The 12694-nt window shown below is 48.6% G+C and overlaps 1 protein-coding gene across 7 annotated transcripts in view; it reads left to right on the forward strand.

Moving 5' to 3' along the window:
• Positions 1–12694, forward strand: part of ACAP3 (ArfGAP with coiled-coil, ankyrin repeat and PH domains 3) — a 160770-nt gene that overhangs the window by 59452 nt on the left and 88624 nt on the right. For 6 of the 7 annotated variants that reach the window (XM_044996168.1, XM_044996169.1, XM_044996165.1 and 3 more), the window contains exon 2: positions 9611–9668. In XM_044996168.1, coding sequence (XP_044852103.1) covers positions 9611–9668 — 58 coding nt within the window. Of the gene's footprint in view, positions 1–7904; positions 7974–9610; positions 9669–12694 lie in introns of those variants that run through there. The other variant, XM_044996167.1, reaches the window with a different exon arrangement.

A 12694-nucleotide genomic window follows, 5' to 3' on the forward strand; every position in this document is an offset into this window, starting at 1 on the left:
TGCTTGTGGGGACCACAACTTCCTCAGAGGCGGGAGATGCTTCTCCATGGCTTCCCCTCGGCCTCAGCCTGAAGCAAAATTCAGATTCCGAACACCCTCGGAGTTGGGGACAGTTCTAGTTTCATTGAATGAAACTGCGTCTCTTCTCTGTATTCGGGAGGGCTGTATTTTGCACTGCGCAAGCTGCCACTGGACGTTTAGGTCACGGGCTGTTTTCTCTTCTCTCATGATGGAAATAGCCTGAGGCCTGGAAGAGCTTTAGGAGGAGCACAGCACTGGGAAGCAAGCAGGGCACCTCGCCAGGAGATGACTGAACAGCTCTTAGCCGCTGGATAATTAGGACCTTGCTTTTTGGGTCTCACTGAAACAATTCACCTCCTCCTGTCCCGGTCACTTGTCTTTCTAGTTAGGTTCCTCCGACCATGTGAACGTGCAGGATGCTGCACATTCTTTTTGACACACGACAGCTGCCACTGATGTCTGAGGACTCCTGGCTGTGCTCAGAAGTATGGCACGCTCCCTCTGCATGGCAAGCACATAGGTGCCCCACAGATCATAGGAATGGCATGTGCTGCCTTTCTGTCTCGCTTCCTCACCGCTCAGGGCCAGTTCTGGTCTCAGCCGCGCTGCAGTGACGCCGTTGATCTCAGTGGCGTTATCCCAGGCGCACGGTACATTTGTATAACTGAGATCAGAATCTCACTTACGGTCTATAATGTGCCAGATTCTCTGCCCTTGTCACTCTATTGATATCAACAGAGAGGATGAAATCAGCAGAGAATTTGCCCCACGGCATTTATTACTCACGAGGAGGGGGCCAAACAAACGTTCAGTCAAAGCCTATTGCTTCCCCTCAAGATATGGGCACAGCAAGCTGTGACACCACCGCCGTGAGGATGGCAAAGCTATTCCAAGGGGAGAAGGCTGAAGGGCAGCTTGGAAGCTCCTAGTTTCTAGTATGTGGTTAAAATCCTTCAAGTTGATGTCTGCCGTTTAGCAGCTGCTGCTGTTTCTTCGCTGCAGAGATAAACCCCTTCTTTCAGCTGGCTCTTCTATCCATCTCTCACAGATGAGAGGAAACCGCGTGGAAAAATTGAATCCGGATGGGCAATAAGGGGATGATGCATGAAGGCATGTGACTTCCAAGTCCAGAGAATAAAAATAGCAGAAAAATCTGCCGGAGAGCAGCCCTTTCATTATTTCTGTTTCTTGCACAGGCTTCTGCCGTTGGCACAGACTGGCAGGCTGGCATTCCTATTGGGCTTCCATACGCACTGCCAGAAAGAGCTTGGCAGCACGTCATTAAAGGAGGATATAAGCCTCTTTTTTGGAAGCCGTTTCAAAGGCCTGGGTGACGGATCAATTATGGTCAGACCCCCGTGGCACCCTGTGGGGAGTGAAGAATCTGGGCTGGGATTGTGAGTCACCAGGACTTTGTTTCCCGCCCACTCATCGTAGGGGGAAGGGAGTCTTGATTCCCATCCTGATGTTAGAGCTGCTTCCGGGGCTGGCTCAAGTTAGCTGTTGGGAGAACAAGCTTTGGAAAAGGACAGCCCAGCACTTACCTCTAAGTCTGCTTGATGTCGTCGCGGTGCTGTGGTTGCCATGGCTCAGGAGACTGAAATCTCCATGACGATGCATTGGTACCGTGGCAACCAGGCAAACTGATGTAACAGTATTTGATTTGGGTTAAAGAGCAGCCCATCCGAAGGCAGAAAGTAGAACCAGGTGAAATGTGGAACTTAGGCGCACTCACCCATCCTCCATTCTAATATAACCTACCCATTCCCTTTCATAGCATACGGGACTCTCTTAATTCATTTCCCAAGGCATTTGTAGGGGAAGTGTTTGTGCTGGTGAAAAAGTCTGTGGATAGTGAAAGGAGCAGATATAATAAGCCTACAGGTGCCAGTCTCTGATCTGGAAGAGTGGGTAGCCGATGCCAATTGTCTGCAAACACCCTCCTGGCTGAGATGAGGATTGGGACACATTGAAGAAGTCGTGTGGGGAAACCGGCACCACTACTGTCCGCTACGTATTATCTGTTTTGTGGTTAAACAGAACTTCATTCTCCAGCAGCACTAAATTCACCCTTGCCTGTTACCCATCCATCCAATGCTTCCTTTAAAACTCAGAAGATCACCTCAGCAGGATTGTTCGAGCTAGCCATCTGGGGCATGCAGGAAGGGTTTGTGTCTGGTCCTCTCTGGCTAGCAGGACCCTAGCCAAGATCTATCAATAGCAGCACACCAGCTGTGACACTGCAGGAAGCCCAGGGTCATTGTGGATGTGGTCAGAATTCTAAAGAGGCACCAACATGGTAATTGACAAGTTTAGTTCAAATAAAACGGTGGGCTGGATTCAAATCTTCTTCAGTGACTTTCCAAATTGGACACTGCTCACTTTCCTCTTCCAACACAGCCTGGGCAACGCAGGCAGAGCAGAGCTGTATTTGCGGGTAGCAAAGGCCGATATTACAGCACTGTTTCGAGATCTTATTCTGAAAACATAAAATAGATTTACTATTCTTGGGCCCTTTGCTGGCACCAAAGAAAATTACGCTTGCCTGAAAACGGGAGGCAGCTAACTCCCTTGCTTCGCTTGGGGGCGAATGGCCTTCCAGGGAGATTGCTCCATCTGCAGAACTAAATCAAGTCCGCAGGAGACCCTCTGAGCAAAGAATGGCTCCAGCAGGGAGAGTTTAACGAGCTCCTCTGGGAACAGGACCCGCTTTTTTCTGATTGGAGCCAGTGGGAGTTGAGGGAGCTCATACATGGCAGGGCTGGGCTGGATGTTTGGAGAGGCACCTCTGTGCAATGCTGATGCCACACAGATTTGTTCTGTGGACATATCTGGACCACAGCGTCAGTGCGTATCTCCGTACCCTACCTGATCTTACATCCAGAATCCCTTTTATTGACATTAATATAGACATTGAGATTTGTACTTCCTTGGCTCCTAGCTAGTGCGTTACAGCCATAGATCTCAGAGCCCTTTGCAAAGGACGAGAAGATTCATAAGCCCTTTTTTTGCAGCGGGGGAAGGTGAGGCACATCGCAGGTCAGTGGTAGGCGCAGGGAGAGAACCTGTGCCTAGAAGTGGTCTGGAACGTGGAAATAACGTTTGAGGAAGCAACCAGACCTTTGGCGTTGTATCTGCTGGGCACCTTTTGGGGTTCATCTATTACTACAAAGGCTGCTCAAGTTTGATTAGACATAGGACTGTGCTGTTAAATTCTGGATCCAGATTGCAAATCCCTCCTCCTCCCCCCAAGTTTAGGGAGTTCAGATACAGGATCTTGGGTGGGCCCATGATAGGGATGGAGGCCAGCTGTGAAATCCAGCTCTCGAGCCAACTAATGATTATGAACCTGCCAACTCCCTCTAATTTGGGATACTTAGCTTTGGGTTCCTCTCGGTGATGGCAGGAAGAGGTCTATCTAGCTACCAAGGATGCAGGGAGAGACTCTGAAGCTGGGGGTGGAGGAGCGGGAGGGAATCTGGCCGAGGTATAGTAGTATCTGAAGTGCCCGGCAGGTAGAATCCCTCATTTTGTCTGTCAGTACATATTTCCTCCTGCATTGTGGGAGCCGGCAGGACCTAGCCAACTGCATCTCAACTGCTAGGGGCACTTACATTGTCTCTATCCGGCTTTGTTGGATGAAAACTAGATCCCCGGCCATCTTATGTAGCACATAATGGTGATGAATAACTGATGGCACTTCCTCTGTGTTTGAAGTTTGGCTTGTGTCAGGAAGTAGATTTGTTTCGGGGGAGTATCATTTTCTCTAAGCGATCAGCGACCAAGTACTCTCTGCACAGCGCATCAGGGGAACGTCAATACCTCTTGCTGTTGCACGGAGTCTGAGCACACCATGGCCCATGTAGGAATGCCAGGCGCCCTGCTAAAAAAACTAGACAAGGAAGGGAAAGCAGATACTGGGCCCAATACAATTCTGGTGCAAGAAGATGCAATGCCCTTGACTTCCATGGATTTATACTGGTTTATCCTAGGCCAGCATACGGCCCATCATGTCCAAAATGGCCGGGAAGGATATAGTCAAACCACAAGACAGAAACAGTTTTGCATGAAAAGAGAGAATGCTGATAATATATGAGACTTTCTCTTGCTCGTAAGTAACCTCATGTGGTTTGGTGGGGGGATAATCAACTCAAATAAGGATGGTTACAAGCATTACATCACGGTTCCCAAATATGCAGCTAATTTAGATTTCACAAGCTGGTTATGAGACGTTAAGTAACTAGACTCCTTAATTCTTAAAACAAATACGCATATTCTTTGAGGCTTCACAGCTATGCGAAAGATTTCTTTATGAAAACCACATTTATGGCAGATGGGGAAGGGCTGTATGTAACGGATTAAAAAATCTGGTTCCAAAACAACTATGTAAAAGATAAACAATCTGCCCCATAGTTGTCAAACCTCAGAAAATAAAGGTCAGCTCTTTGGCTAGTATAAGTCAGTTGAGCTCCATGGAGTGAGGAAGTGGACCTAATTTAAGGGAGGGATAGTTGTCTATCATTTAAAACAGGTGGTTCGAAATCAAGGACTGTATTATCAGCTGGCGTAGAAGGGACATAGCTCTGCTGAAGCTGGTAGAGCTGCATTAATTTGCACAACCAGAGGATTCCTTAGTTCTGTTGATTTCAGTGGACGTTTGGAGCCTAAATAGAAGTTAGGTGTGTAAGCTGCTTCATTGATTCCACTCTGAGTTTTTTTTAAAGACAGTCGTGCTACGCTGATTTACACCAATTGAAAATTGGGCCCCAGGACTCCTGGGTTCTTTTCCTGGCTCCACCCTAAATTCTCAAGTCACGTAATCCAACGTTTTCCAGCTTGCCCTCTGCATCGGAATGGTTCAAGTGCTGGGGAGAGGAGGTGTCAAAGCAGGGGAGGGTCCAACCGATCCGAGGCCCGAGAAGTTGGATGCAATAGCAATGGGGGAGTGACTGGAGGGATTCAAAGAAAGGGGTGATGTGAACAGAAGGACGGACGAGGCAGATGATCTTGGCGGCTGCAATTTGTACCGACTGGAGCGGGAGCAATGTGGGTGTGAAGGAGGCCCGGAGAGGAGAGTGTTCCCATAAGCAAGAAGGGAGGAGATGAGAGGTGAGAACAGAGAGTGAAGGTTGCATCTTAGAAACGTTGCAAAGGAAGAAACAGTGAGATTTGGACACCTCCCCAGAGCAGAAGGGGAAGGGGAATTCTCACTGGGTATTTAGCAAGCTTAACACAGAGCATAGCAGGACCCTCTGAGATGCTAGTTCAAATCCAACCCTGGTCAGAGGAGACTGAAAAAGTCATTACTTCATGCTAGCCCTTTAGTGGCCTATGTGACCAAGCTGACGGTCTCAGCCCCATTCTGAGCAACTTCATAGGGAGGTGGTATCGCTCAGTGAGTAGGGCACTTGCTCAGGAGTCAGGAAAGCTGGATTCTATTGCCACTGGCCTACAGTGTGACCTTGGTCAAGTCACTTCCACTCTCTGTGCCCCTCTTTCCCCTCCCCCTCTTTTTCCTTGCCTAGACTGTAAACTCTTCAAGGCAGGGACTGCCTCTTATCTAGTGTCAGTACAATGCTTATCACATGGGGCCCCCAATCTTATCTGGTGCTCTCTAAGTGCTGCCATTATAGAAATAATAATCACACGTACAAATGCCCTACCACGGCTAGCACCTCAGCTGGCAAGCTGACCGCTCATTGTGCCTGGAGAATGAACTCCCAGTCCTTGCGGGGGTCTTTCCAGAACAGGTCTGAGGCGGACTGGCGGGAGGGGGGGAGGTGTGGGAAGCATTCACTGATGCTGCCCCTGATGCTCCTCTTCTAGTGATGAATAGAAGCCTCTTCTCTGAGTCTGTCACTCCAGCACCTTCCGTCAGCACCTAAACCCCTTGAAAAGAAAGGCAGGCATTCCCAGAATGCCTATGGGGACCCAGATTGCTGGAGAGATGAGATGAGGCAAAGTTATTTTCCTGCTTGTAGATTTGTGCAGTGGAAGCTGGGGCAGGGCACAGCCTCAGCATTCAGAGCCAGGAGGTCAATGCCCCAAACTCTCAGGCTGTTTAGATCCAGGGTGTTGGTTCAGCCCCTTGTAAGGCAATAATGGGATCTTGGATTCTGGGACACAGCTGGGAGCTGCAGAGCAATTCTGCTGACTCATGAGGCACCCAAATCAGGTGGGTCTCATTAGCTCCCCCTCAAGAGGGCAAAAAATGGGGGAAAGAAAGAGAGGAAATAGGGGGTGAGACAAGAGGTCTTGTGCAGAAAAATCCCCACAATCAGCAAGCTCCAGAGTGAGCCCAGGCTAAGCCTCCCTCGGCACGTGAGGAACCAGGTGATTCAGATGTCTGACAACATGCACTTAATATTCAGTCACAACAGGTCATGTGGTGGTATGTCCCATGACTGTGTGAACTCCCCATGCGCTGAATACCCTAAGGCAATTACAAACCTTTCACAAACCCTTCTAAAAGCGCTGGTACATTGATTACGAGGTGATTACATTAAATAAACTAGTTTTTCCTCTCCCCCCAGGGAAACAGCCCCACCACTTCCCACGACCCCTATGAAACTCAACAAAGCAGCCACATAACCTGAAAGCCCAGGAATGGCAGATGGGACCTCCCCTGCCCCTCCCAGCATTGAGCAATAACATCATTGTAATTATATATGTCAGTAGCACCCAGAGGCCCCAATTGTGGATCAGGGCCCTGTACACGTCATTAAAAAAAAAGACCATCCTTGCCACAAAGATCTTACTGTGTTGGCATATAATGGGTGTGAATCCTCCTTCAAAGCAACTTTCTATGTAACATGCATTTTTTAAATTGCTTGCTCTTGGAGGATGGGGTTGGACTGCAATGACCTTACAGGATAGCTAAGAAATAGGGTTGGAATTTTCAACCTGCCTAAGGGATTTAGCCACCCAGTCCCCCAGTAAAAATCAATGGGAATACCCCATTTAAAAACATCAACGGGAAATGGGAATCCTGCCCCACACCCCTGCCCTTGAAAATCTTAGCCCAGAGATAAATAAAAGCTGTTTTGTTGGATGTCATAAAGGATAGAAACTGACTGGGATGGGGGAAAGGACACAGCACAACAGAACTCGATTGGCTCATGCAGTCTCCTCTTATGCTTAATAGAGAGGAAGGATGGTCCAGGGGTAAGGGTGCTCCCCAGGAACTTGGGAAAGCTGCATTCAGTTCCTTGCTCCGCCACAGACTTCCTGGGTGACCTTGGGCAAGTCACTAAGGCTATATCCGCACTGCAAAGGAAAAAACATGGCACTGAGTCTTCAAGCCTGTGTCAACCAACTCAGGCTGCATGGCTAAAACCAGCAGTGTAGCCGTTCCCACGTGGGTCAAAATCTGCTCAAGGTTTTTAGCCCCACATGGTGAGCCCAAGTCAATTGAGCTGCTGCGGGTTTTTCTTTGCAGTGTAGATGTACCCTCAGTGTCTCAGCCCCCTATCTCTAAAATAGGGATATCAGTACCCATGCATACGCACACCTTCCAGAATTTGAGGGTGCTCAGCACCTGTCAGAATTGGGCCCAATTATGTAATGTGACAGGACTGTGATAGGGACAGGCATAATGTGCAGGGAGGAGAGTCACACAGTCACATGCTACATCACATGGCCGGTGTTGTCCCTGAATATTAGGTCTATACTGTAAGTTGTTTGAATCATCTGGCTCCTCACAGCACCCCAAGGGAGATTTCTGGTAGCTGTTGGGAGAAGTGCTCTCTCCTGAAGCCTGTGCGCACTGGATTGGCGATCGCCTTAAAAGTTCAGGACAGAACTGACGTGCTCGAGATCAGCGCCTGGCCTTCTATTTGATTTATTTCCTTTGTGGGGAGGGAGTCTCCGATCTCTGTTCCATTTGGATTACCCGGCGGGATGTCGGCCGACTTGTAGCAGTGTCAGATGGGGGCTGTGTTCACCTGTAGAAGGTACTGTTCGTTTATTTCCCCTGGAAGAATGGTGAATGTGGAGAAGTGCTGAGTTTGCTCTGCTACTTGTATTTCCTCCGAGAAAGAGAGACGGGCTGAATCACAACATCACATGACCTCTCAAGGTCCCTTCCAGCCCTACGTTTCTATGACTCTGTGATCAGAGTGAAACTCCCTTCCCAAACTAAGTGGAAGTTTGGATCTGGATCCAAATTTTATGACTTTGCCCTATCAATCATTTTTTATTTGTCCTTCCTGTTGTTAGCAATGTGTCCCTGGGAGGCTGTTCATCCGTTTAAAACAAGAGCCTTTAGAGAATAGATTTTGTTGCCTGATCTACTGAGGCCCTGGGGGTTTTCTCCTGGGTCCTTTTGGATTGTGCGTGTCATGTCCTTGGCTGTTTTAAAGCCACATGAATCGGTGCTTCGCCGGCACATCCTTCCTCCACAGACCTTTTACCTGGCACATGCCCATGGCTGGAATTTTTAAAAAGCCGAGCGTTAACACTTCATGCTGTACACAGCAAACCCACAAGCGTGAGAGGGTTCATGCAATGGACTCTGGATTGCATGCGCTGGGACACAAAATTGCAGTGAGGTTTACCACATTTCCAGGTGCTTGTTGAAGGGAATGGCTGCCCAGCTGTGGCCAGGCTATCCCAGTAAGCTGCATTCAATGGGAAGGTTTCTGCCTTACTGCTCTTGCAGTTGGAGTTTTGCCTAAGAGAAAAGTGGATTTATCCCAAAGGTCTTGAGCTGGAAATGTCTTTTGCCAATGGGCTGGGCTGATGTCATTGGAATGTGTCCCACAGCTGGGGAAGGCCAGAATCCTACTGGCCTCTTACTGTCACCAGCACCCAAGAAATGGAAAGAAAACAGACCCAATGGATCTCTCCTCCAGACACAGCCAAGGCACTAAGGGTAACACTCAGAGGTGTGTGAGAGTGAGTAGATTGAGATGGTAACAGGACCAAGATATGCCCACATCGGGCTAAAGGCTTGCTGGGGTTTAGAAGATGCAAGCCAACGTGTGGGTGTTCTTGAGGCATCGTTACAGCCCGAGGTCTAGTTTCACAAGGGCTCTACGCCGGCACAGTTAATGCTGGTTGCCCTGTTCTGGGCACAGTTAATGCTGGTTGCCCCTGTTCTGGGCACAGTTAATGCTGGTTGCCGGGGCGGTGCACCCGTTTACCCCAGCCATGTCATTCATGCTGGTGTAACTTAACAGTTGCTCCCGATTTACATGGGCGTAAATGAGATCAGAATAAGACCCCGCGGGTGGTGGCTTTGCTGTACATCGCCCTAGCACAAGACAGCCCAGTGCTTGCCAGTGACATGGATGGGGGGTTGTCAGCAATTTCCTCCCCTCCTTCCCATATTTTTCACCAGCCCAGGAGCAAAACCCACCCCAGATAATGTAGGATCCTCGGAATGGAATTCTCCCAAAACGCGGATCCTCCGCTCAGACGGCAGCCTCTGCGCAGGAAACCCCAGACTGGGTGGTGTGAACTTCCACCCCTCTCCTCTGCCTTTTGGAGTTCTTCCGGCCTTTGCCTGTCAAGGACTGTTCGGTTTCTCTGCCCATCCTCCGTGTTTAGGCAACCAGCTGATTTCCCCTTTTTGCTCTTCTGATTACAGGGCGACCATAGATGAAGTGGAAACAGATGTGGTGGAGATAGAAGCAAAGCTTGACAAGGTAAGTGAGGGAGTGGCTTTGGGGGAGATGGCTGGGGTGAGTCTTTGGTTTAGGAACGTGGCCCTGCCAGCCTATTCTGGGCACAGGGCCCCTGCTCAGACTGTCAGGAAATCGTTGGTCGATATGCTGGTTTAGTGTATAGGATCATGTGTCTTCCTGTACTGCTTGGCCCCAGCCACTGCAGCTCAGCCATAGGCGAGGGAGTTGGTTGCTCCTTTTATCACAAATAGCTGGGGCTTGTTTCTGAAGAGTGGTCAGGAGAGTTCCACTTCTTTGTGCCTCTGTTTCCCCTTCCACTCTGTCTTTGGCTTGTCAGCTTGGGCGGTAAAGCTCTGTGGGGCAGGGGCGCTTCTCACTAGGTGTCTGCACAGCAACTAACACGACGCGGCTGTAGCCTCAGTTAAGACCTCTAGGCACCACAGTACAGTCATATAAATAAAGGGGCAGTGGTCACTCCGTGATTGTGATGTCTGTAGGTATGCAGCCTGGGTTGGTTACAATAGTGCTCAGTAACTCAGAGCTGGGGTTCACCGAGGGGAGAGTGTATGTGGAATTCAGCTGGGAAGGGTTTTAACAATATCGTATCGAATCTGTTTCTATTGTGCTGAAGTCTTAAAAACCATTTCCTATCGCAACAATCACCTTAAATAGTTCCCCTTTGGGGAGGATGTCTAGCCCATTGCTTAGATGAGGGTCAGGACTCCTGGGTTCGACTCCAGCCTCTGCCAGAGGATCCCTGTGCAACTATAGCTTAGCTGCACCACCTTTCCTCGAGCAGCAAAATAAAGATAACACCTACCACACAGCCACTTTCTGAAGCTTAATGAATGGTTTTAAAGTGCTTTGAAGTTCTTGGATGAAAGGTGCTATAAACATGCAAACTGTTATTATACTATAATGAAAATTGAGTGTGTGTACACCACTGGCCTCTGCCGGATAGAACTAGAACTGAATTGAAGCCAGACTTCCTGAATCCCAGGATGGTATCTTAGCCCTGGTCTACACTGCAGGGGGTGGGCGGTGGGAATTGATCTAAGTTACACAACTTCAGCTATGTGAATAATGTAGCTGAAGTTGATGTACTTAGAGTGACCTTACCGTGGTGTCTTCACCGCGGTGAGTCAACTGCTGCCGCTCCCCCGTCGACTCTGCTTGCGCCTCTCGTGGCGCTGGAGTATAGGAGTCGACGGGAGGGGGATCGATTGATTGTACCTAGACTGGACACGGTCAATCGATCCCCACTGGATCGATCGCTGCCCCCTGATCCAGCGGGTAGTGTAGACGTACCCTTAATCATATGAAGTGTGAACCTGAAAGCTGCTACCTTACCGATTTTCCTCTCTCCCATTGTGTGCACATGCTTGTCCGCTATTGGAAGGTTGTGAACGAGTGCCAGGCTTAACAGGGCTGATCTGTTTACTGTAGGGTTTCTCCTGAGGGCTGGGCAGTGCCCACTAACTGGTTTTTACTGTATGTTTTTCTGGGTGCAGGGACTCTAATTTTAGACAACATAGCATTGACTCAAGTGCTAAACAAACAAACAAAAATACATTCAAAATACAAAACATTCCAAGGATGTTGCAAAAAGATGTAGAAAAAGCAACAAAGCAGGTCAAATTTCCTGGTTTTGGACATCGATTGTGCCCCTTTAAAGTTTCCAAATATCCATCTGGTTGTGCTACTGCATGATTTGATGAGGTCTCTATCAGCAGCCACGGAGGCAAAAGCCGCCATCAGCAAGAATAGTTTGTAATAGCCTGGAGTTTTAGAGTAGGGGTGGGTGGGGAAAGAGTTGAAACAGTCTTGGATCCAAGTCAAGAGACTTACTGACAGAAAGTCATGTTGTGCCCCTCCAAATGTCGGAAACATCTGCCCAGTTGTTTCTGACTGAGCAGACAGGTGGAGGAACCAGTGATGGTGCTGGAGTTTAGCAGGGAAATTGTGTGTTGCTAGAAGGGGAGAGAACGTCTGCATCAGACTAAGAGATTGTCTTTGTTGAAGTCACAGGCCCTAAGAAATGGGTGGCTTGAGGGAAAGAAATAGGTGGTGTTAGCCGAGTTCCTAGTGGACAGATGCCTGCATAAGATAACTAGCCTCCTCACTGGAAGTTGAAAAGAACCCTGAACTCTCTGTTGGCCCTTAGAGCTGGTACCTTGGAGATAGGACTGGGGTGCTTTGACTGTACAGTATTAGGGAAGCTTGTTCTGATGATTCCATTAGTGCGGCTAAAGGCCATTGGTTTCCAGGTCTGTCAATCTGGAACCATTCATAGAATATCAGGGTTGGAAGGGACCTCAAGAGGTGATCTAGGCCAACCCCCTGCTCAAAGCAGGACCAATCCCATGACAGATTTTTGCCCCAAATCACCCCCGCAAGGATTGAATTTACAATGCTGGGTTTAGCAGGCGAATGCTCAAACCACTGAGCTATCCCTCTCGTTTGTTAGCGCTAGAATTCTATAAACAGTTATTCAGGACTCACAATTTCATTGCCTAGAGGAATGCCCCATAAATACATTTCCAATAGATTTAACAAGAGAGCTAATTAGGTAGAGCACCTTTGGGCAGGGACTGTCTTAAACCTATGGACTCATGTAATTGGGCCCTCTCCAGCTGGCAGCAATGGGCTGGTCTTGAAACTCCTTCCATTTTGAATGACAGCTCTCATGAGATCGGTTTCGTTTTCACATTGTTTCCACCGGTTTGCACCAAAATCTGGCATGGTTGATCATGTGAAATTGTGGCTGTGTCAGAATCAGAAATAGGGCCACGCAGCCTGGAACCGAAACAAGTAAAGGTGAGTTTGGATCCAGGAATTTGAAGCTGAAGGCCACTGTTGAAATTCAAAGCAGTTATGCTTTGAGGGTTCATTCTGGGCAAAATTCTGTTCATTTTGCTCAGATTAAAAAGGAATGTTTGTAGGGCCCTTATCACCATAGTGTTTGAGTGTTTCACTGTCCTTAGTGGATTTATTGTCAATCTATCTGTATAGGACAGTGGCACAGGCAAATTAAGCAACTTTGCCCA

The sequence above is a fragment of the Mauremys mutica genome, chromosome 21 (genome assembly GCF_020497125.1).
Source record: "Mauremys mutica isolate MM-2020 ecotype Southern chromosome 21, ASM2049712v1, whole genome shotgun sequence".
Classification (NCBI taxonomy): Eukaryota; Metazoa; Chordata; order Testudines; family Geoemydidae; genus Mauremys; species Mauremys mutica.